The sequence below is a fragment of the Lagopus muta genome, chromosome 7 (assembly GCF_023343835.1).
Source record: "Lagopus muta isolate bLagMut1 chromosome 7, bLagMut1 primary, whole genome shotgun sequence".
Lineage (NCBI taxonomy): Eukaryota > Metazoa > Chordata > Aves > Galliformes > Phasianidae > Lagopus > Lagopus muta.
The window spans coordinates 50021277-50045396 of NC_064439.1; the positions used below are offsets into that span (position 1 = coordinate 50021277).

Sequence of the window (24120 nt, forward strand, 5' to 3'; positions counted from 1 at the left end):
GTGTAAGCAGTAAGCACAGTATAGCAACAGCTCGTACTTCAGTGAGTAATCATTCTGAACTGCAGCATGAAGACCAACCATATAAGCATAGTTTGGAGGCCTCATATTTGTAGCTCCCAAGAATTGGGTCCAGATGAAATGTAGACTCAGAGGTAGTTTACTGGTAGTAACAGTACAGAGGTAGTTATTGGTTTTAATCCTTGTGAATAGGATGCATTTTAAGGGAAGGCACGTGAAAGAAGGACTTCTTTTGTTTCAAACAGCATGTCAGAAAACTGAATTAATTTTACGCTCAAGCTCTAATAATAATGAGGTCCTTCACACTGGTATAATACAGTACATCGGAGATAAACCAGAGGAAGGCTTGATGAAACTTTAAATTCACTTTAACTTAAATTTGAATTAGGCTAACATGGTCAAATTAAAGTAAGTATCAGATTGACCTAAGAGTCACAGTAGAGATCAAATATCATCAAAAGATCTCCTCCTGCCATTGAAGAAAGTCACCTCACCTTGCTTCAGTTACATTCCATCTGTCAGAAATCCTCAAGCCCCTAAAATCCGACTCTTTCTCCAGGTTCCCCAAAATTTACCATCACCAACATCAACACGGCAGTAATTTTGACTTGGTTTTATTTGCATTCAGAATTTGAGGCTGCAGGACTCACATACTCTATCTCTCTTCTGCAAACAGAAGAGTGGAAAAAAACCTGCCTTTTTAAAATGACAGCTATGATTTTCTCATAATACGACGATTCCAGAAGATGGAGTTTTAAGAGAAACAATTATTGCGAGAGTTGCCAGCACTGCACTTACTGTGTATTGCACAGACTAGATGTAATCTTTTTATTTGCTATTTCTCGGGCTTTAAAAACATTTTACAGTGTAAACGAAAAAGAAAGCCTCACAAAGATCCAAACTTGTGAGCTGGAGTTTATGGGTTTGAGCATTTCATAACGGGAGTAACATGGAAGTTCCAAAAAGAGAAAGGGCGAGGGAAATGTCACCGTGTATTGCATACCATTGGTTTCTCTGACTTGACTGCTTTCACTTGCAGGCATTCTTCACGCCTTGAGGTAGTGTTGTTGAGGTCCTTCTGCTCCCCAGTCGCACCCTGAGTCTGCTGGCCTGGCGATCGTGTCTGAGAGTGGCTGCCTGGGTCTCTGGGTGGTGGAGGCCTGGGGTGGATGTCTCCTCGCTGCTTCTTGGTGACGTGTGCTTCTGGCCCATGCACCGTCTTGACGTGTTTCCGTAGAGAACTGGGGTCTGTGTAGCGCTTTGTGCAGCCTGGGATCTTGCAAACATACGGTTTCTGCCATGCCAGGAAAAACACTCAAATTAACTTTAATTCCATATGGGAGTCCTGAAGAGCTCCTTGGAGCACAGCTGGCACTATACCCTTTCATGGTGAATTTGTTACCTAATTTACAGTCTCTAGAGTGACTGCACAGAGTCAAATCTATTGATTTCCCCTGGTTTTGGTACTCAATAATGATGCATGGCTTACAGAGGACAGAGTCTCTCATAATATGAACTGGCACAGGCTTTGACTTATCACAGCAGCAAAGCAATGGAAGCTGATGAAGATTGGCCTATCTATCCTGTCCACTGCTCTCAGCAATCTGATACTTCATTTCCACTATAGCCAGTGCCTACTCTTCGACATTCAGAGGCAAACAATTACCTTCACAACATGCTGGGACATTTTTTCAGGCAGGAATATCTGAGGAAGAATTTCAGTCCTGGCCCTTTCAGATCACCAGTTCACGTGTCAAAGCACAGCGTTCACTTCCATAAGCACTTTCACACTGTAGCAATATATGTACTAGTAATACTACTGTTACTAGCATAATTGATCTCTCATTTTCTTTAAAAACAGCTTAGCTTCCTTTATCTACAAATATTTCTGGTCCAATAAGCAATATGGAGAAAAGTAAATTTACTGCCTTATAATCTTGCCAAGACTTTCTTTGTCCTTATATAACGAGAAGCTTAGAATGGAAGAGTTGAATCCTTCCTAAACATTCTAATCGCCTCAGGAAAGAAAGTATCACTCACTCACTTTTATTACTGAAAAGTTTCCAAGAAACTACTATTTTAAGTCTTATTTACACTAACCCTCAAGAAAAAGAGTTCCCCATGCAGAGTTTCTTAAAGGCATTCTCTCTACATTTATAAATGGCACTAGAGAGCCTTTGACAAATATAGCTTCTTAATGTCTATCTATGGCCTGAGCCTCCATCCACTCATGTCAGTCACTCACACTGACTTGAGTAAGAGCAAAAATGTCAATTGTAACAACATGAAGTTAATGCTGAAGTACTGAAGCAGGTTTTCTCCAGATGCTAAGGATGTACACATCAGCTAAGCTCTGTACAATACATCTGCATCAAGATATCTGAGCTGCTTTTAAATCTGCATCTAGCTTACTTACTTAATAATCGAAATGCCACTGTGAGGAACTGCTAAATTGCTTTCCAGTGGCATTCATGGCAGGCCCTATATCAGTATATATTGTCTAAGAATGTTGCTGTTGTTGACAGATCTGACTGCCACAGTGGGTTTGCCTGGAAAGAACAAATTCCCTCTACTGCATCCCTACTCTGAGAGGTTTATTCAGAAAGGAAAAAAGAATAGTAATAGTCCTGAGAAAAGTGAAGAGATGTGACTCAGAACTTCTAGGGCAACTCAAATTTTCCAGCCCCCAGAGACTTCTTTATGCCTGCCAGCAGCTGCTGGAAGGGACATTACAAGATGTTGCAGAGCCTAGGTGGGCAATCTTTGCTCCCACTCTGCTTGAGAAGCGAGAAGTGCAGGAGGCTGTGGTTCCTCTCCTCCTGAGCAAGCTGTAACTCAACAGCCACCAGATGTCAGCATGCAGCAAGGCAAGGTGACACCCTCTGAGGGCTGGACAACCCCACCAGCTCCAGAAAGAAAAATGATTGCAGCATGTCAGCTCAAATCTTCGCCTGGTTAACATGCATGTTTCCACTAGATTCCCCATCAATCATCCCTCCACTCCTCTCATACTTAACAAAATAACCTGTAGCTTCTTTAGATCTGCCTGATGTTAAAATGATTGTGCTGATAATTGCTATCCAGTACTCCCTTCAGGTTGCTGAGAATCTCTATGGCTGTCCTCCACAACAAACTGCTATGATCATATTGTAAGTCTAGGTCTGTTCGACTCACAATTTTATTTATTTATTTATTTACTGTTCGACTCACAATTTTATTTATTTATTTATTTATTTATTTATTTATTTTTTGGAAGCTATGCTTACTTACCTCATTTGAATGAGTCCTGTTTTGGTGCTTGGCCCTGTCGGATGCGTTGGAGAAAGCTTTGTTGCAGCCCTCGTGTTCACACACATATGGTTTCTCTCCAGTGTGAGATCTCAAGTGCGTTTTCAAGTTTTCTAGTCTGGAGTAGGCCTTTGTACAACCTTCAAACTGCAGATAAAGAGTATGTCTGGATTAACTTTAATATTTGGACTTGCAAGGAACAATAAAAGCTGACCTGTTTAAAAACATTCCAAGCCTTCATAACCGTGTGCAATGTAGTTTTGTTTTGACTTGTTAGGTTTTAGTTTTAATTTTACCCATGCAAAATCATCACAATTCAAGTTAAAATGCTTCCAGCACCATATAAATCTTCTCTCACAGGACAGAACAACATTCATGTACTTTGTCTAAGGCAGTCATTGAGTCTCGTGGCCCCACAGTAACACCCAGATGTAGCTTTGCAAGAGAAAGTGCTTTCAAACAGTTTAAGCAAATTGAGTCCTGTTTAATACTGGTTTAATACTGCCTTTTGGGCCTTTGCTTTTTAAATTTGAGAAAGTTGGCCAAGTTATCCAGCTCTTACCATCTGGGCCATCTGGATAACAAAGCAGACAGGCAGTGTCAACTGTAGCAGTGTCTGATGGACAGGAGGTCAGAGCACACAACACCCGTGATGCTCTGCTCCCTCCACGGCCCCAGGTCTCTGTCAAAGTCTGAGCTCAGCCTCCTTTACTCACAGTGCATTTGTGTGGCTTTTCCCCTGTATGTCTCCTCATGTGGACCACCAGCATATACTGGGCTTTGAATGGTTTCTGCTCCCTGGAACAGTCCAGCCATCGGCACACAAACTCTTTCTTCTCACCATGTATGTGGTCATTATTTATGTGCTGTTTGGATAGAAGGAAGTTTACAGATTAACAGAAACATAACTTTGCCAGCAGTCTTCCTGTTGATTTGCATTGAAACAGCATTGGTCTTGTGGTACTCAAGTGCCACTCAACACAAACGACATTTACAAAATCAGGACTAAAAAAATGAGCTCCACCCTCAGAAATCAACACAACTGCTAAACCAAGTTTCGATCAGATCTTCCCATTCCCCATTCTCCTTACTTTCTTTCAGTACTGGCCTCCTATATACACTGTGGTAGAAGAGACAGAACTCTACATAGTCCAATAGCTAAAAACTCCATGCACAGAACCATGCATCAAAACAGATTTTGCCACTGCATATGGTATTACTTTTCAGAAAGGGTGGTCAGGCACTGGAATGGACTGCCCAGGGAGGTGGTGGAATCACCGACCCTGGGGGTGTTCAAGGAAAGACTGGATGTTGCGTTGAGGGACATGGTTTAGTAGGAGCTATTGGGAATAGGTGAACGGTTGGACTGGGTGATCTTTTAGGTCTTTTCCAACCTTAGTGATTCTATGATTCTATGATTCTATGATTCTATGGCCTTGCCCAGAAGCCTTTGGGAGAGAAACCCAGCCTGGATCTGTAGTCCCAGACAACTCTTGTTTGTGAGTGTACCCAGAGACAGGCTAGGGCTGTGCACCTTTTACTCTTTCAGATAAGTAGCTTACTCTGTTCCCTTCATCAAAACTTAGTTTGGCAAAGAATTTAATTCTCACTGATTATGTTTCTGAGCAGAAACAAGCTGCTCAGGACCAGCCTCAAGTTATTATTTTTCATGGTTGCTTGTTTTTCACAGCTTCAGAAAGCAACAAAATCATCCAATACCTGGACTTGCAAAGGTGCACAAAGGTTGGAATTTCAGCAGTTCATCCTCCTGAACTCCCTTTGATAAACCCTGCCTCAGACACGTCACCGTTCATGTGCTTCCTAACACAGCTTTCTGGTTGTGCCACTAGATGGCTGCATTTCACAGCAAATGAGATTATTCCCATTAAGAAAAACTGCTTCCAGAGTTTACACGTGATTACAGCAAAAGATGAAATCAGTATCTGGTGTATAAGTAGCTCACAGAAAAAGCCAGTCCTAGAGAAACTCAGTTGCACACACACACAGAAAAAAAAGAAAAAGAAGAAAAAGATAATCCCAATCTTCCCTGAAGACCTGAAAACAATCAGATAACCAAACATAATCACTTATATTCACAATTATGCAACATCTCCATGGCAAACAGATGTCGGTTGCCTATAAAAGATGACTGCTCTTTTCTCCTTCCGAAACTTCATTGCTATTTCTTAAAGTTTCTGGTGGACAAAGTACATGGACAGAACAAAGATGTGTTGGACAATGCACAGCATGTAATCTGCAGTTTATGTTCCAAGTGCCTATCTACATTATGTAGCCCCCTCGCATTACACACGGCTGTACCAGAAGTATGCAGTGCCCAGCGTTGTGGAACTGAATCAGAACAGTACAGTGAGATTAATGTGCACTCCTCTGTATGAAAAAGGGACAAACCTCAATACACTGAATACACTTCCTATAAATATTACAGACTATAATCTATGTGGTTGAACCGACACGGCCAAGAGAGAAATTATACACAATTGCATGGATAACGTGGGATTTCCCCTGGATTCCAAATCACCATGGCTGGGTCAGGCAGCCCGCAGCAGAAGCTCTCTACCCACTGTCCTGAGTGGACACACACACTCTCTTGTTCAGAAACACTCCCTGCAGGACAATTTTGTCGCTCCAAATGAGCTTGCTCCTTGCCCTTTGGACTTCTCACACTTATCAGTCTAAGCATCCTCTAAAACTGTCCTTCCTCGTGGGCAAAATGCTCCTTCCCTCACCCCCTCTTCTGTCCAGGTTCACCAGAGCTGCTGAAAAAGCTTGCCTAGGATGACCTCTGTCTGTCACTCCGGTGGCTCATCTGTCAGCCATCTTGTGATCACCGTCACATCACTACGCGACTGTGTCACTCCACAGTTGTTGGCCCTGCTCCCTCATCCTGTCACTCCTTTCTGCTTTTGCCACTATCAAACCACTCTTTGCACGGCTCTTGCTCACTGCATTGATGCTCTAGGAAGCCTTTGAAAGCTTGCCTGCAAGTCATCTTGTTCTTGTTTAATTCCTTTGAGGATCCTCATCTTCAGGTAAAGCCTAGAAGAAATGAGCTCGCTACAGCTTCTGCTAATCTGAGTAATTTTTATCTCTCATATGACCTCAGTTGCTTTTTGGTTGCATTTCACATAGGAGCAGTGTTTCAGCAAACCTACAAAAGTGCCCCAAATAGTGTAGTGTATTTGCATTTAAATACAAATAGGCTGGTCCAGAAAGACCTTGTTCCACACCAAATGAGCACAAGAGCACAGCAGAACTCAGAAGTGCTCTGGGATAATGACACCCATGCCTTTATTACCCTGATTGCACAGGACCAGATTCCAATGCCCTGCACACTCACAGTATGATCTGAGAACTGACCAGCCGACTACAGGCACTTAGCAGCACTACACCAACAAAACAGGTACTAGATTTAAAACACTGGGATTTGCTTAGGTTTGTTATTTGGCAGAAAACAATGTGCCATATCTAAAATACGCTTAATGAAGAGGAAGGCCTCACTGTGCAAACAACAGCAATTAGAAAAGTTCAGAAGTTTGTGAACTCTGGCATTCAGGTTCATTGACTCACATAATTACGCTTGGATTTTGCATGGTGGTTTTGACTCCCTGGTCTCTATTATGAGAGAAAGTGAATAGTTTTCAGCTTGTAAAACAAAGAACAGTCAGGAATAAGAGTATTATGCAAAGCAGAAGCTTTGGTGCAGTACAATGAGGATTTATAGGGTTTCAATTTATAATCTGTTTGTAACCTTATTACACCCATGAAATGTCACATTCCAGGGACTAGATCAGAAGGATATTTTTTTTCCCAGTGAAATTGAATTTTGATGCAGTTTCAGGGTGTGAAAAGGCTTTTCTTTTAATTTGATAGACTCAAACCTGCAAGTTTTACTTATGTTGGTAATCCTTATGACAGTAAATAGGAGCATGAAAGACAACGATATTACTCCCTAGTGTCAGGCTTGCTAACACAAGGCTCTGAAGCACCAGCTCTGTACTATTAAGAATTTGTGACCTGACAAAAAAAAAGGCCCTGATAAAAGCTCAAATTCCACTAGCTATCTCCCATTGCACACAGTTCTGAAAAGCTGCTAAACAGGGGTCATTTGCAGAATTCCAGTCACTTTCATGTCATTTCAATGCTCATTACCAAGCCTCAGTCTGTCCTGGCTCATTTTCTTTTCTTTAAAGAATGTTGCTATTAACGTTTGGCTCCAACATGAACAGAGGGAGCTGACCTCTATATCGATTTTGGTTTTAGAATGCCCCGGCTTTGAAGAAGAAAGCTCTTAAATAGATTTCAATTCCAGAGCAAAACCAACAGATTTATTGAAATTAAGGCTGAACTTGGTGTGTCATTTCTACTAGGGAAGCTGGCATCTGGAAGCACAACCTGCAGTGTCTTGGAAGCATAAATGCTTACATGGTAAGAAATAATACAATTTAAAGAGGGAGCATGTTAAAAATGTGTTCTTATATGGTCAATGCACACCGTGTGCAACTCCATACAGTAGCAGTTGACGAAATGAGGCTGGAGGTGGGATCTATAAATTAATGCTTGATTTCCCTTCTTTGTGTGTTTTTTAGAGGAAAGGGAATGTATAACCATATCCAAGCTGACTCCTTGGTACCCATTAGTTACTCAGTTCATAAAGAAAGGCCATTTCTGCTGTTACAGAGTCAAGCAGCAGCACAAAAGCCTACCGTTCACATCAGTGGAATGAGTTAGGAACACAAGAAAAAGAACGACTGTCACCTGCAACTGCGATTACATCTGTAAAGACAAAGTGTTATTTGAGGGATAAAGCAGAAATCATTGGGCAAACCTCCTGATTCTGCTTTCTATTCTGGACACACTACCCCAGCACAGGCTAGGAAAAAAACTGGAAAGAACCACACTGCCTTGGTAATGTGTGGTTAAGGAAGCATGATGTCCGTACTGCTTTTTTAGGCTTTTCTTAGCCTCTCACATTTATTCTCCTGGAACTATAAATTAAACAGGGGTGCTAAATGTCTCCTCACTAAAATTCACTACACACTTCAAACAGAAGGGGTGTTTAAAGCACCTTCTAGCACAAATCTTGCCCTGACCTGTGCTGCTGCAGAATAACCCCTAGACCAGCAGGGCTGGCAGCATAGGAAATGAAAACAGAGACATGGAGAGGCATTGCAGCACAACAGCTGCTAAGCACAGCTTATCCAGCAGTTGCTCGAGGGAGCTGCACAGCAGAAACATGCAAAGATTGTGGCCAGCAATAACTCGACAGCTCTGAGGCTGGCCTGGAAAGGGATCAGTCGTCCCTGACCTGCAAGTCCCACAGGTAACACTCTTGTTTACATGTTTTGCATAAGGGATGTAGATTTGTCCCTAAGCTGATGTACAGTTAGAAACAGGAGGGGACCTCCTGGTCACCGAGTTCATTCCTCACTACAGCAAGCCCCATTACACATAATCCCATTCACAAACAAGCTTCATCTTCTAAGTGCACTTGTATTCTGCTCTGTCCCCAGTGGGAAGCTGCTCTAGGAACTTGCTCTTTTGTTGGTTAGCAACTCATTTCTAGTTTCAATTTATTCACAGCCAATTTATACTCATTTGTTCTTGTGCCAACACTATCCTTCAGCTTAAACAGCTCTGTTTCCTTGCATGGTTTTTATATCCATCCCTCATCCCAACTAATTTATGGATAACTCTCCTCTCTGCCTGCATTTGCTGGATTAAATAAGCTGGTTCCCTCTGGTCCTCTCTAGGATGACCAAGTCCTTGCTCCTTCTCTCCTTCCCTGCTTTGCCTTGAGGTGTGGAAGTCCCTGCCTGTCATTTTGCCCCCAAGTTCCTCATTGTTAATTTCAGGACTGTGCTAGCCCATTCCAGCTCAGAGGTCCTCCTGGCCCTCTTCGCATCTGTCCTATGTAAGAGTTCACCTTCATACTTACCTATCCTTGCCCAGGTCTAAGTACAGCTCTCTTTGTGTAGACACTTGAGACCACTTCTGAAGCAACTGAGTGCCCTGTGGCTTGTTAATTTCTCTCTTCTAAGAACAAACCTTGGGAAATAATATCTCCTACTACAGTTGCAGTAGAGATGGGGGCTTAAGATTCGGAAAAAGTAAGACCTAAACCACATGCACTGAAGTGTTTCGGTTTCTGATTCCCACCTAAAGTAGTCATCCCTTCCCAAGTAGCATGCAGACTTTTGAAGTTCTTGACCCACACAGCTTCCTTAGATAGATGAGTGGATGTAAAAAGAGCACCATCATTCAGAAAAGTGACAGGGCAGCACTTCAGGAAATACCCCACTTGCCTGCTCCCCAGGGATGTGATGCTGGACTAGTCACTGCTCCTTGCTACCATTTTAGGCAATAAGGCAACGAGGAGATGACATCAGTCACACACCCCTACCGCCTCATTAACATCTCGATAAACTCCATGATCCATGGAGAGACGGACAGACAAAAAGCTTTGTAAAGAAGTCAGCATATAAAGGAGGTCCTGGTGAGGTGGGAAATACCTTCCCACAATAGAAATCCTATTGTAAGGAAGCTGAAAAGTGCATCTCAGTAGACCGAGATCCCCAGCAGAGTCCGCAAATGCATTCCCATTGCTGCAATCAAGTTTCTCTCAAACTTTTGTGATTCCCTGTCAGCACGATGCCTGCATTTTAATCTCCTGGAAAATAGTCCTTTCCCTACTAAGGATCATTTGTAGGCACAACCAGATTAAGCAACCCCAAGAGACTAATGTCCGCTTCCTACTGCATGAGTCAGGAGTATGCTTTTGACTTTATGTCCTTAGGGTGACATAAGTATTTCAGTCATTTTCAGTTCCTAAGACAGAAGAAGCACTTAAGCAGCCATAAACCCTTATGGTGGCATAAATGCTTAAGCTGCTTTCAGTTCCTCAAGCCAAGACAAAGCTATAGCTATACATGAAAACTCTGCACTTCTGCATAGGCACATGCCTGTGGAGAAGCTCAGATAGCTATCTCTACTTCAGCTTCCTTTCCTTTGTTCCATTTATTGTTATTCCATAATAGTTTTTGCACCTGTCTTCCGTAATTTAGAGAAGATTTAAGAAATAGTGTTGTGAGAGATCTCTACTAATGCTGATTAGCAACATGACAATTCATACCATCCACTGATCTGGCCCAAAGTAGGTCAGTGCCTCAACAGTCTCGACACCTTTGCTGAACCAGAATACCCACAGTTAAAATTGGCTGGATCTTAAAACCATGGCAATTTCCTGAGTGTATAATGAATGCACTAAATATTGAGTCTGCACACTGCACTCCTCACCCTGCAGTATTTGATCCTGTCATTCAACCTCAATGCTTAATTTTCAGTTTTCCACTCTGAATAAATAAAGCCTCCCATTCCTCCTCAGATTTGGTCAAGACCATAAACCTAAATGTGCAGTAATGACACACCACATCAGTAATCATGTATTTAGAGGTTACATGTATGAGAGGAGTGTGATGTTTTTAACAGTACAACTAAACATGTACCACAGGTGTTTGTAACTCCAGCGTGACTGGGAAAGTTTTAGTCATCCCAATCAGAAAAATGATCAAATCACCAAATAAAAGCAGAAAATTGCACGGTATGTGGAAAACAGGAAATATAACTTATATTCTTTTACTAACTTAATACATGAACTCTATGTATGTGACTTAATATTTCATTGTATGGAAAAATTACATGTTAACCAGCATTCCAGCCGAATTTACACTTGAAGTTCATTTATTGCTGTGCTGGTCTGGATTCCCATCTCCATCACTTGAGAACTGGCAATAGCAATCAATGAAGAAAGAGGGGGATCAAAATCAGAAGCCTAGCTGAAAAACAATCATGACTTATAACTTAAGACAGCTTGCAGAAGAAAATATGAAGGGATGACGGGTACTAGAAGAGCGCAGCATGGAAAACAATGAATGGAAGATGGAAAAAAGAAAGAAGAAAAGTGAGGAAAAGAGGTAAGAGAGAACACGGTTCCCATCTTGCACATCTGCACTTGAACATGGCTGCCTATGCTGTAGAAGTCTTTGGAACAGTTGATGAGGAATCTTGATTCTTGAATCGAGAAACTTTTCCTCTCCTTTTTTCATCCAAAGCAGTGCTTCCACACACATGTGGAGTGCAATGCTAAGTTGCTTCATTTCCTGAGTAGGGAAACTGTCTTTCCAATGTATGTATTCGGCCTCAAGGACGGATACTGGTGCTGAGTGCTTGTGCTGCCATGAAGCATAACGTATTCCCCCATAACAAATCCCACACGTCCGTTATCCCTCTAAAACTCACAGTTCCTCTCCTTTCATAGGGGAGATACATGGTGTTCTGGTTGCACGGAAACACTGAATTGTTCTGCCCCATAAGAGCTCACCACCTTTCCTTAGCACTACCGTCTCAGTATCTCATAACCTGCTTATTCACCTGCCTCAGTCCAAACAGCCTGCTCTAATGCAGCTTTTTTTGTCTGCGATGTATGAGAAAGCAACCAACAGGATCCATGCCTCTTCCAGAGATGTAGCAACCAGTTGGGTCAGTATCTGCCTTTGACTGGCATCTCTGCCACTGGAAGAAGAAGGGGTTTACAGTCGTATTTAAAGATGTACTGAAGATCTGGGGTCTTGCCCTGGCAAGACACAAAAACAGACTCTTCTTGGCTCATGAAGCATACAACTTTGGAAGCCAGAAATGCCCAAAGAAAGAGAAAATTCAAGCTAGTAATAATTAAGAGATAATAGCATTTAGTGGAATTTACTGCAAGTGCAGGAGGCATCTGATTCCAAATGCTATTTGATTTTATGGGCATGGAGAAGTCTTAATCTCTAAATGTGACACTGTATTAGATGGGAGTATGCTAATTTAAAAGACAAAATCCAGCAGGACTATTTTCTACTCACCATCCTGTTTCAGCTGAAAACCTAGGTCTGATTATTTTTCCTCATTTCATCTCTTTGCACTAACAACAGCAATAAAAGTTCTCAATCTGTAAGTTAATTTAAAAAAAAAATAATATATTTTCATTCTCTGTCCCTGTTTGTTCTCCTGCAATAAATTCTATAGTTGTCTCTGTTGCCTATCAATAGGTTAAACATATCCAACTTGTGTGTTTAAATGCTAAAGACAGAGAAGTCCCCAAGGATACGTCAATCGTTGGCTCTTGTACAAAGAAAATACTGTATTTTGCTCAGAAGAGCTTTCTGTGGCAATTTAAACACAGTGAGACAGACACAATATCCTGGAGAGAGGAAAACCTGCCTTATTACATTCCTGACCCAAGAGAAAGGATTTGCCCTTAGGACATAAAGAGAATCAGCGGGGAGGGAAAAAAAAGAAAAGTTATCTAATCCTAAAAATAATGGCAGCAGTTCATAATACAGCATGACCTCCTTTTAATCTCTGATTTAGCAGTTATACAGTATGGATATGATATAATAGCAGTAGAGCAAACACAGCTTGCTGGTCAGGCTGAGAACCAATTCCCTTAGACTGCAATCTACGTTTCCAGGTTTTAGACAGCTTTTTGGTAGGCTTCAGGGTATTTTGTGGAGGGAACAGAACTTATGGGATATTGTGAGGATTCCTTCTCAATAACATTACATCTTGTTCTTGTTTCTTTTAATATAGATATATTCACATATACAGTACAGTTAAGTCTGTTAGCAGCAACACGCAGCTCCATCAAGGGCAATGTTTTACAGCTCTCCCTTTATTTCCTGTGTAAGAGCATGTAGCTGTAAAGAAATGGGCAGAAACTACATTTTTATTTCCTAAAAGTGAAATTTTAATAAATGAGATTCTGCCGGAATAAAAAGACAAATGTTGTGGCCATTAATCATTTCACTTTTACAGCAGCAGAATGATGCCTTGATGACTCTCAGCTTTGCTTCTTTTCTGATGTTGCCTTCCATAACTGTCAAAAAATCAAGTGTCATCTCTTTCTTGAAAGTTGCATCCTTGTATTTGTAGCTGGGAGATTAATAGGTGAAAGTGCCATATAACAGGAAGCTTTCTTAATTCTTTTTTCCAAATGTATGGAAGTAATTTTACAAAATGTGCTGCTGAGACAACTGGGCCTTCTAAGTTCCTCCAGCATCAATGCTCTGTCCTACATCCGCATTAGTTGATGAAACAAGGTATTACAGCTACCATATTTTGATGTAATAGAAACAAACAAACAAACAATAAAACCTCCTCGTCCTGGTCCTCATTCTTTGACTTTCCCAAGGACATAGCTAATTGCATATGTGCTGGGGAGCTGCAGCAAAGAAGTGAATGAACTGAAAGTAAAAACCATGAAGCAGAAACTCAAGACAGCTGTTGTCAAGAAGGGATGCTATGGATATGTCTCTGTGCTCCAAAGGCATGCCCTGCTCTCCCACAATCTGCTGGTGATGGGGAGAGAGACATTAGGATGACCAAGTTCTTGGGGTATCCACTGTGTAGATACTGGTAAACTCCTTCACCTTACACTAGCTTCAGCATCACTCTTGGTTCTTTTTGTACACATCTGGCTGCATGATTACAGGTCTGCCTGAGCACTCATGGATAAGCTGCAACACATGAGCAAAAAAAAAGCCTTTTGCTGCAGGGTCATCCCTTTTCTATAAGGCAGTCTGGAAGGAAGAACCCCATTATAAGTTTTACCTTCATCAGGAGTTTACATGTGCAGCAATCACTTGGAGAAAAATGACTTTAACTACACGTGTTTGGCCCGCTTTACTTAATATTTGTTATGCTCTTCACGTTTAGGTCCTCAAATTACACCCACATTTTAGCGTCACCCGTTTTTTGTGTAAATTAGATTTATTTGGCACCTGCAGTATAAACCATAAGATTTACAGTTCACTAAGAGAAAAGAAGAGGACGAAAGCATGCACCAGTGAAGGAGCATTCAAATGAGGCTCACTAGGACAGGGCTAGAAGAAAGGCCACTTGCTAAAGGATTTAAGACCACGTGAAGAATCTGTAGTTGGCCTTCACAGTGCGATACTGACTGAAGATCATCTGCTCCCAAATCCTACCCCTAGCCCTGCAATGATGATCCTGCCAGCTTTCCTTTGTTCCTTTCTCCATCTTCTCTCTTCATCACACATGCACACAAGCTCTCCCCATAGGCACTGTGATCTGGCTATAGATCCAAATGATGTGGAGTGAGAGGCAAGAACGATTCCTGCCTTCAGGAAAGCTCTATGGCATGACAGTAGGGAGGCATGATGCCTCCTCCTGCTGCAAACCTACAAAAGAGGAGTGCTCACTACATGGAGCTTCATTCTCCTCTCTCAGTCCAGTCAAAACAGTAGGGTACAAACAAGGACAGGTATTTTTCTACAGTTGGACAGGGAACAGGGTAAAGAATGGCCTGAAACGCAGTATCTGCTCTTCACGATGTCTGACAGTCACCTAGGAATGCTGAATAGAAAATAAGTCTGATACCTCCTAGGAGCGACTGAATATGGAAGGACAGAAAACTACCTGAGGCTCAAATTCAAAATTTTCTGGTTCATGATCTTCCATTTAGGGGTAAAAATTGATTTTGCGTGCAACTGCTACAGAATTTCCACAAAACTCAAGTTAAATCCATTGAAACTCCCTCACAGGCCTCACGGGTGATGTCCAACATGAGCCAGGGCTGACTACCTGCTTTGCAATTCTGAACCCACACACAGCTTTGCACAGTCTTTAACAAAAACATATCAGAAAAACAGGCCTTAAAATTAATTAAATGAATAAATAAATACTCAAGCACTTTGCACTGCTACAGGTGTTAGTGCAACTTAGGCTTAAAAGCAAATATATATATATGTGTGTGTGTGTGTGTTTCTCGCTTAGGAAGATTACAATGAATTCCTGCTAGCACCTCCTGAGATAGAAGTCATGAAAAAGAGATGTTACATCAAGGTATTTCCTTGCATTTGCAAACAGTATGAGGCATGCAAATGTCACCTCGCTTTTGCAAAAGGTACATCAGCACACACAAGGTAGAAGTACTGAATCCTCTGGAACATTTCCCACATTGCTGCATAAGGCATAAATCTACAGTCTTCCTTTCTGCCACAGTAAGCCATCCAACTTCAACAGAAATCAGATCTGCTGTATATATTAAACCTGAAATTAACAATGCTCCAATTTGTTTGGCTTTGATAAATTCCAGCCATCGCTCCTAGGTGAGATGTGCAGATCTTGATCCTGTGAGGTGCTCTGCTCACGTGAGCTCTTATGGCAGTGCAGTTTGTTAAATTCCACTGGGTCCAACACACAGCTCTGCAGGAGCAGGGCTTTAGCAGCTGGTATACTTAAGATATTGAGCAGTGGGTTCTAACCATGCTCAAAGTAATAACATTTCCCTTTAAAACAAAGCACGTTCACCAGAATAAGAGAATAAAATGGGAAGAGATTTCTAACCGTTACACAGACCAGCCCAGCGAAGCCAACAAATAAATGCCTAAAGCAGAAAGAATGTAAGTAAAAACATACCAGCAAAATATCCCAACAACAGTAGTGCACAAAGCGAATATATAAATCCAGAACTGTTTTACAGAAATTATATGGTTTACTGACAAAAATCTGTTAAAATTTATAATGCTTTTCAGTGCCCAGTTTTGGAAATAGATTGCAAGCAGGTTAGTACCAACAGGCTCTTTGAGTTAAAATATAAACATACACTGCAGCAGCTTAATACCCTTTTGTATTACCATGGACAAACCATGGATTAATCCCATGAGCCAATCTATTAATCTGTGAAAGACTGCAGCAAGACAGAACAAGGAAAAGATAGAAAGTATAATTTTAATAAGATTTTGAAGACTTCCAAACTGCTGAACTGGTACAGAAGAACTGGCAAACTACTCAATCCCTTTAAAGAAAGAAAAAATAGAGAAAGAAAAAAGACACTGCCTTCTTTTACTGAAAGTCATGTGCTTCTAATGGGGTGGAATAGCAAGTTAGCAAGGTAAACATCAGACAATTAAATGAAGAAGTATCAAACAAATGGGCAGGAATACTGTACAGACTACATAGCCAAGACCTGCTTAACAGTATGAACTTCCTTTAGATCAAGTTTGGATCAGGTTTTGTATTACCGTGCATTTTTTTCTGCTCTTGGTACTTGATTAATGATTGCAGCACAGCTAACACTGGCCCACTTGAAATGAAAGATACTCCTCAGTAGGACTTAACTGTGCTCATCTATCAGTCTTTTAAACGTTTTTTTTAAGAGTTCTGTGCTTACTACACGATCACATTCAAGTTACCCATACAATTATCAATGCAGAAAAACATTCCTGAATTGCAGGATTTCTTCAACAAATGCACTTAGTGTCTCCTTACACGTAATATATGAAAGCTGCAGGTTAGATTAGGAGACAATGCCTTATCCATGTTTTGCAATGAATTGCACAAGAAACCCTGAGAAAGCTGGGAATACAGTGATGTAAAAACACACAACACTTCTCACAGAAACTAGAAAGACGAATGATGGCAGTGATAAGCATCATCAAAACCTTCACAAGGTTTCATCACAGAAGAGATGCTGGCAGAATTAATACATCAGCGGGTGACAGAAGCAATGACAACTGCAGAAGACAGTTTGGGCCCTCCATTTCTGACATCTCTAAGGAACATTTCTAGCAAGCTTTATCATGTGCAACAGGTTTACTGCTTCTCTGAGACAGCTTTAGGCTTTTTCCACTGGATGTTCACTTCAAATTTATCTTTCACATCTCTGCTGGGTTTGGCCATCCTAGGTTAGCAAAGGTTAGTTATTATTGACGCTCCTGGGAACAGCAGCAGGAATAGCTTCTTCCATCTCTTGTGTCCTGGGGTAACATTTTCTGTTCTCTTGTTATGTACCACAGATAATTGTGCCACAGCCAGACAACAGACGTATTTTGGGACAAATGGAATGAAAACCGTGAAAGACCTTCAAGTAGAACATGGGGCTTTCACCTAGTACACTTAAAAAAGTGCCAAAGCTGTCTTTCTGCCTTGCATTCCACACACTAACTTCAATTGACTTGCAGAGAACTGACAATTTGCTTCTGCTAACTAAAAATCAATCCTAAATAATCTGGTTCATTTCAGAAATGTGGCTCTTCTATAAATCACTGTGAATCCATTTTGAATGGGACTGACACGTGCTACAACTGGACCCAGGACCCTGCAGGAGACAACCAAAGGGCAGCCCCAACAACAAGCCTGCATCTTTGCCCCATCCCCTTGTCAGAGGTGCAGCCTGGCGCCTTCAGAGTGTTGATATAAAATGCACTTCTTTGTTCACGTTGTTTTTTTTTTTTACTAACAATAAGTGTCAGAATCCCCTTGGCAATTAATTTCCTGGCTGGTAATCCCCTGGCTCTGATCCACACAGAGAAAGTGGCTGAACTGCAGGGAGGTGTGCAAGGCACATGCTCCGGCTTTGCAAAACAAAGTGGTCTCTTAATTTAAGTGACAGTGAAACTCTGTGTTTACTCTGCACAGTGAAGGAAGCAGAGCTCACTGTTAAACACTCTCTTTTAACATGAGCATAATGTGGCAAACAGTCAAATACTGCAGGTAGGATGTTCTGGGTTATCTGTAACATACCATGTTAGAAATATTTTAGACACAAGGAAGGTATGCAAAAGCTACCTAATATATAGTGAGCACTGGTGACAGTTTGAAGGATAAAGCTTTATTCTATGAACATTAAGAAAAACTACACTAAAAAAAATTACCATGTGCCCACAATGTTTTAAGCTGCTATCTTCTCAGCACTTGTATAGAGATACAAAACTCTTCTAATAATTATGCTTAGTGCTGGTAGACTCTGCCAGCAATCTGCAGGCCAGAGCTACAGGAATCCTCTGCCTCGCAGCCAGGCAAGCTGGATTTGATCAGTTTTGACACATTTATTTTTAAGGTCTTTTGAGACAAAGTAACGGAGAAGCTGTGTGGCCATAATTCTTACAAACAGCCAAACTCTGTAAAAAGTCTTGACTAAGTTCCCATTAGTGTCAGACAAAGTCTCTCACTGGGGGGCAGAAGGTTGGTACCACGCTCACATGTGCTGGGAAGAGAAGGGTGAGATATTATCTTTTTAATTAATTCAGCCTAAAGTGATGCAGTCTTAAACAAAGCACTCTGATCCTGGATTCCTCAAAATTAAGAAGCATCAGAGCTCAATAACTACAGGAAACCCATCTGACTTTCACACTCCAGAATATTTATGTTAGAAAAGCAAGAAAGAAAGCAAGAAAGAAAGCGTTCAGCCTTCCTGGATGCATACCCCTTCCACATCATCCTGACAAGGATCGTGGATAAAATCAGTGCCAAGAGAATAACAGAAGCAAAAAATGGGCAGTGAGCAATTTGAGCACAGATATTTGTGGAGAAAATCCTGCTCTCATTGAAAATCCTCAGAAAAAGGATGTGAATTCAAGATGCGGTGCTGAGGAAAGGTTCTAACTAGAAGCCAAAGATGGGCTTAGCTATGCTGTGCTTCTCTCAGAAAATTTAGTGAGCTCCTACCTGCCGCTGTGCTGTTGCTGTTCTTTCTTTTAGTGCTTTCTTGACACATGTAGGAGAGGATAAAAGCCTAATGGGTGCGGGTGTCAGCACAATATAAATTACTGCAAGGAAAAACTTGATGCATGGCTTGGGATCTGAAAGAGGAATGTCCACCATTGTTTGTGATTATGGATCACATCACAATCTAATAGCAATTTTTATTTAATCAATAATTTCCATGCTGAACAGACAGCCCTGTTACAGAGAATCGACAAGCAGCTACTGATAGCGACAAGGCTTGTTATTAATCTTTACTCTGCCAACATATCAACCAAAGTACTGTAAAAAAAACACCACCAAGATGGATTTAGAAGTAGGTCTTTCTTCTTCTTTTTTTTCTTCCTTCTTTTCTTCCTTTTTTCCCCCTTTTCTTTATTTCTCTCCTTCTTTCCTCTTCTCTTTCTTCCTTTCCCTTTCTTTTCTTTTTAGCTACACAGCTCCATTCCACTTCCCCCTTTCCAGGTATGTAACATTTCATACACTTTATATTCTAAGTTTATTTGAAAAACCCACGGCTTGAATTACACAAAAAGGCAATTCATATTAAGCAATTTCACAAATCAGTGGGACCTAGCCCAGTGCTCAGTGTTAGCCATTATAGGCTAATAAATCATACTTTCTCTTTGAGATGTCAATCGCCAAGTGCTTTGTAAAAATGTTGGCATCTGTAATTCAGCGAAGCCTTTTCATCTTGAAATAAGATGCTCCAGACTGATAACAAGAATAATCCTCTCTTGATCAAAAAAAAAAATCTGCATTTTACCAATTAAAGCTGCTGCCAGAAGCCAAATGGAGCAGCACTGAGACTCCACTGTAGTTTATCTCTGCTAAACACAAGGAGGGATACAGTTAGAGCTTTGTTTCATTTTCAGCTTGACTACTTTATCTCACAGAGAACTGTGGCATCTCAGCCCTGTGATACACACAAGAACGTATATGCAGACCTCATACCTACAGCGCAAACCACCAGAGGACCCACTCCTGACAAAACCACCACCCATTTACTTCACAGATTAGCTACCCAATGCCTTGAAAAATTCACACACACAAGTGTGACCACTGAAAAACACTGAATCTATTTAACCCGGATATAAGGCTTGTGAGGTCTTCTTTTTCTTTTTTTTTTTCTGTTAAGAGTTGACATGAACAAAACACAATGCAAAGATCATTCCACACTGTAAAACCCTCAGAATTAAATGCAGAAGTGACACTTGAGCCCTTATGCAGCTCACCCAATCCTGCCTTCATTTGAACATGCCAGTCTGCCACTTCTGTCTGCCAGGAAGCCCTTCCATGTAAAGTAGCTGGGCTGAGCTCACGGATTTCGGATCCTCCAGGCATCAGATTTCTATGGACAAACCTTTCGGGTACAATACAGGCGTTTGAGAGGGAGAACATGGCACTCATGACAAAGATAGGAAGGTGGCATGCCCTGTGGATGCTCTACTCTTTTTGAGAAGACAAAAGCAATGTAGAAACACATCACGAAGAACAGAGGGCCTCAGAAAGTTCAAGTTCAGCGTTCCACTTGTTCAGCATTGTAAGACAGGCTACATAATTGCAAACCACTCAGTGAGCAGCAGCAAGAAAGGAAAAACCCACAAAGAAATGGCAACTCCACCCAGGGGAACATGCTTTTCCTGGCCCTTGGAACAAGACTGAACGCTCTCTGGAATCAATGCATAAGCCCAACCTTCCTTACTGCTTTGAGGCAGCTGAAGCAGCAGGCATGAATTTCTATTGCCTCTCTTCTATGCAATATCCCAACAAGAGTCAGAAGCTGAAGAGTCAACTCACTTTGCAGCTTTACTTGTGCCTATACCTTCACTCAGGCAACACGGTCTCCCCTGGAAATTGGCTACTGGCTTTTAACCCTACAGTTCCCAAAAGACTGCAAATCATCCATGAAGCATCACTAGCCTGGAGAAGCTCACTAGTTCCACTGCCAGGGAAAATAAAGCTAAGTAAATAATACAGTCCACAAACCATCTGAAAAGATTTTCTGACAAAAATTACATAGGGATACCCAAGACCTGCTTACTTTTATGCATGGCCCTTCTCATTCAAGTATCTACTTGTTCTGATTTCAATCTGAACTGCTAGAGTAACTTCTCTGGGCACAGGAGGAGCACTGATCAGTCTCTACCACACAGCAAAAAGGAAGCGCCATTTGAATTTGCATGCAGAGTACAGCAATTCCTTTCAGGGACACCAATTCAGAGACAATGACTTTGGCAACTCACATGAGCAGCAGCCATAGCAGCAGCAGGCTAACCACAAGTTTTACTAATGCTGTGAAAGAAACACTAATTACAGAGGAATTAAAATAAAAAATGATTATATTTCTCTCTCTAAATCCCCTCTTAATACTTCACAGATTAGGGTGGATTTATTTTTTCGTAAACCTTTCTGTATAAAAAAAAAAAAAAAAAAAAAAAATCCCCACTTTATTTTTTTTCATGTCCTCTGTGATTCATCGAAAGCCAGACAGACTCTAGGAAGGGGAACTGCTGATGCAGGAGTGCTTAAGAGGACCTGAGCCAAAGCACAGCTGGCCTTCGGGTCAAGCCCAGAGTGAATGAGATCTCTTCAGAAGGCAGCAGCAGTGGCTTTTAACACTGCTGGAAGGCAGAGGGCATTCTGGTGGCTGGTGTGGAGCAGAGATGTGCCGGCCCCAGGGGCTGCTGATGCTCCATGGAACACAGAGGGAACAGCGTGAGGTCGGTCTGTGGTTACTTAACCTTAAAACCCCTTTGATAGATGGTTAAAGACACGCTACAAGGGAACAAGAATGTGTTAGTTACCCATGTGGAAACCAAGAGAGAATGTGTATGCACTTAGGGGCAGAGATCAGCTTACTAGTGTTTGAATGGCAGGTAACAAACTGCTGGCCCAAAACGATGCTACCATTATGGTGTATTTTAAAGCTACAGGTTCAGCTGCCTCTATCCCAGCACCTTTGGCATCTTAATTACAACTTGGCCTTAAACGGCCAGCAAGGGAATTTTGAAACCTAACTCTAAACATTCACTCCAAACTTGCGGACAGGAGTCTCACAATTATATGCTTCTCTTCTACATTCTCTCCTCCTCCTTCCTCCTTCACAGCTACAAAGATCAAATGCACTGAAGGGATACACGAGCTGAAGAAAAACTTTGAACAGCACTTGCTTGCCTCCAAAGCAGCTGCCCTCCTTTTCCACACTGCCCCAGCCTTCAGTCCAAGCCCTGGGCTTGTGTTACTTGAAGAATGACCCCTTTTGTGCACAGCACTGTTTCTCCAAATTTGGGGTATGGTCCAGACCCCACGAAATGAAAAATAAAAAAAGATGACTACCAAATAAATTTTACTGTTGTATATAAAAGATTTCTTTTTTTTTTTCAGGAAAAAAAAAATTACTATAATGTATTTAATGTTCCTATCTATTCCTTACTCTTTTCAATTTAAAGGAGACATTTCTGAACCTTTCAGGGCAGTTGCTGCCATAATCGGTTGCAATGAGACTCTGAAGGGGCTGAAGAATCTCTGCTACTGCACCACAACCAAAACAACAGTGGAAATGCAACAAAACCATTCTCTGCAGAATAAAATCAATAATAAATCCCTGCAGATCTTCACAGACACATGCCAGCTGGGGTGCTTAACTACATCCCCTTGAGATGGCAAAAGGCCTTGTTTCATAGGGCTGGCATCTCACCTGTGCCACCGAGTCTCAAGCTCATCTGCAGTTCAGGGAGCTGGAGCAAAGCATGATTCCTGCCTTCATTTATGGCTCTGCCACTGCAAACCAGGTGAACTGCTCTCATCAAAAGTAGTAGCTTTTTCTTGTATTGCAGTTGGACCCCTTTTAATGCAGAAAAGTGAGGCTCTTACAGAGCTCTCCTGCCACTTCTTCTGTGAGAGAGAGCTGAGGAAGAAGCCATAGATCAGAAAGGGAGAACTGGGAGGGGGGCTTTCGAAAGTCTACTGACTGCAGATGCTCCTGTTTCTGGGTGTCCAAAGGCTTTTGGTCCTTCAGAGAGCGGAGTGCTCCTCAACTCCTGACCAGATCTGTTCTTCAGTTTTGTAATGCCATTGACCAAGGCACCCCAAATCACTGCAGGTGCTGCAGAATCTGAATTCAGGTAGCCTGTGGGCACAGCCTATGTTTTACAGAGGCCTCCAAGGATCGCTGCCCAACTTCTGTTTGCCGAGGCTGAACCCACTCTTTTCTACAGAAACGGAGGGCAAAAACCTTCAGAAACTCAGCCTGGGGGACGTGGAGGAGCATTATGGTGACTGCTCCAGGGTTTGCCAGCCGTGTGCTTCAGTCATCAGGGCTTGAAAACAGTCAAAAAGACTTCAGCAAATGGGATTGTGATCGTAAGCCATCGCAGTCAGTTTAGGGCTTTTTGATCTAATCTAATCAAATGTAACAACAATGAGAGAATTTTATTGTTGCACAATTAAGGAGAAAATGTTAACAACAAAAAAAACAGCTCTACAGTTCTTCAAGCATGCTTTTGAATTAAAAAAAATAATTATCAACTCTACACAGCAAGGGGGATGAGAAATAGGCAGCACTGCGTTTTTCTGATTGCCATTGTATTAATATTTAACAATAACTTCAGTCATTTCCTTGAAGGATAATTTTCTTAAACAAACTTTTATCTTTAGAGTCTAACCCTTCTGCAATATTTTATTCTTAACCTGATTTCTGGGGGAAAAAAAAAGACAAACTGCAACAAAAAGCAGATTTATAAAAATATACAATATCTTATTAGCTTCTGGGTGCTCAAGTGCATTTATCGCATATTTAAAACAAACTTGAGCTCAGCTAAGCCCAATTATAATATCTTGCTGGGCAGAGAAATTAATTAAACAGCTGAATGATAAAGGCCCCAGCAGCAAACTGAGGCTTTAAAATAAATAAGATTTTTTTTTTTTTTTCAAATATGAAGGGAAAGAAAGGAATCTTCAGCACACACGCTCAAACGGTAATGCCAGCAATCTTTTCAGGAGCACAAGGCGCTGTAAATAAGACTACCTGGCAGGAGTCCACAGAAGCAGCTCTAATGCTGCTCTCCGACTTTGTGATTTGCTAATGTGAAACACACGCACCCCTTTTGCACCAAGTTCAAATAACCCTGGGATCCCAGCTGTGAAGCTCAGCGACTGAACCAGAACAAGGGCAGAAGTTGTCAAGATTTAAGAGCTTTCAGCAAAACCCTTCAATTGCAGCCAGTACCCTATTCCATAGAAGGATAT

The 24120-nt window shown here is 41.5% G+C and overlaps 1 protein-coding gene across 5 annotated transcripts in view; it reads right to left on the minus strand.

Moving 5' to 3' along the window:
- The window catches only part of GLI3 (GLI family zinc finger 3), a 203718-nt gene that overhangs the window by 10346 nt on the left and 169252 nt on the right, over positions 1–24120 (minus strand). For all 5 annotated transcript variants that reach the window (XM_048951158.1, XM_048951156.1, XM_048951157.1 and 2 more), the window contains 3 exons: positions 4023–4172; positions 3289–3453; positions 1022–1312 (listed from right to left, as the gene is read on the minus strand). In XM_048951158.1, the coding sequence (XP_048807115.1) occupies positions 1022–1312; positions 3289–3453; positions 4023–4172 (606 nt within the window). The remainder of the gene's footprint in view (positions 1–1021; positions 1313–3288; positions 3454–4022; positions 4173–24120) is intronic.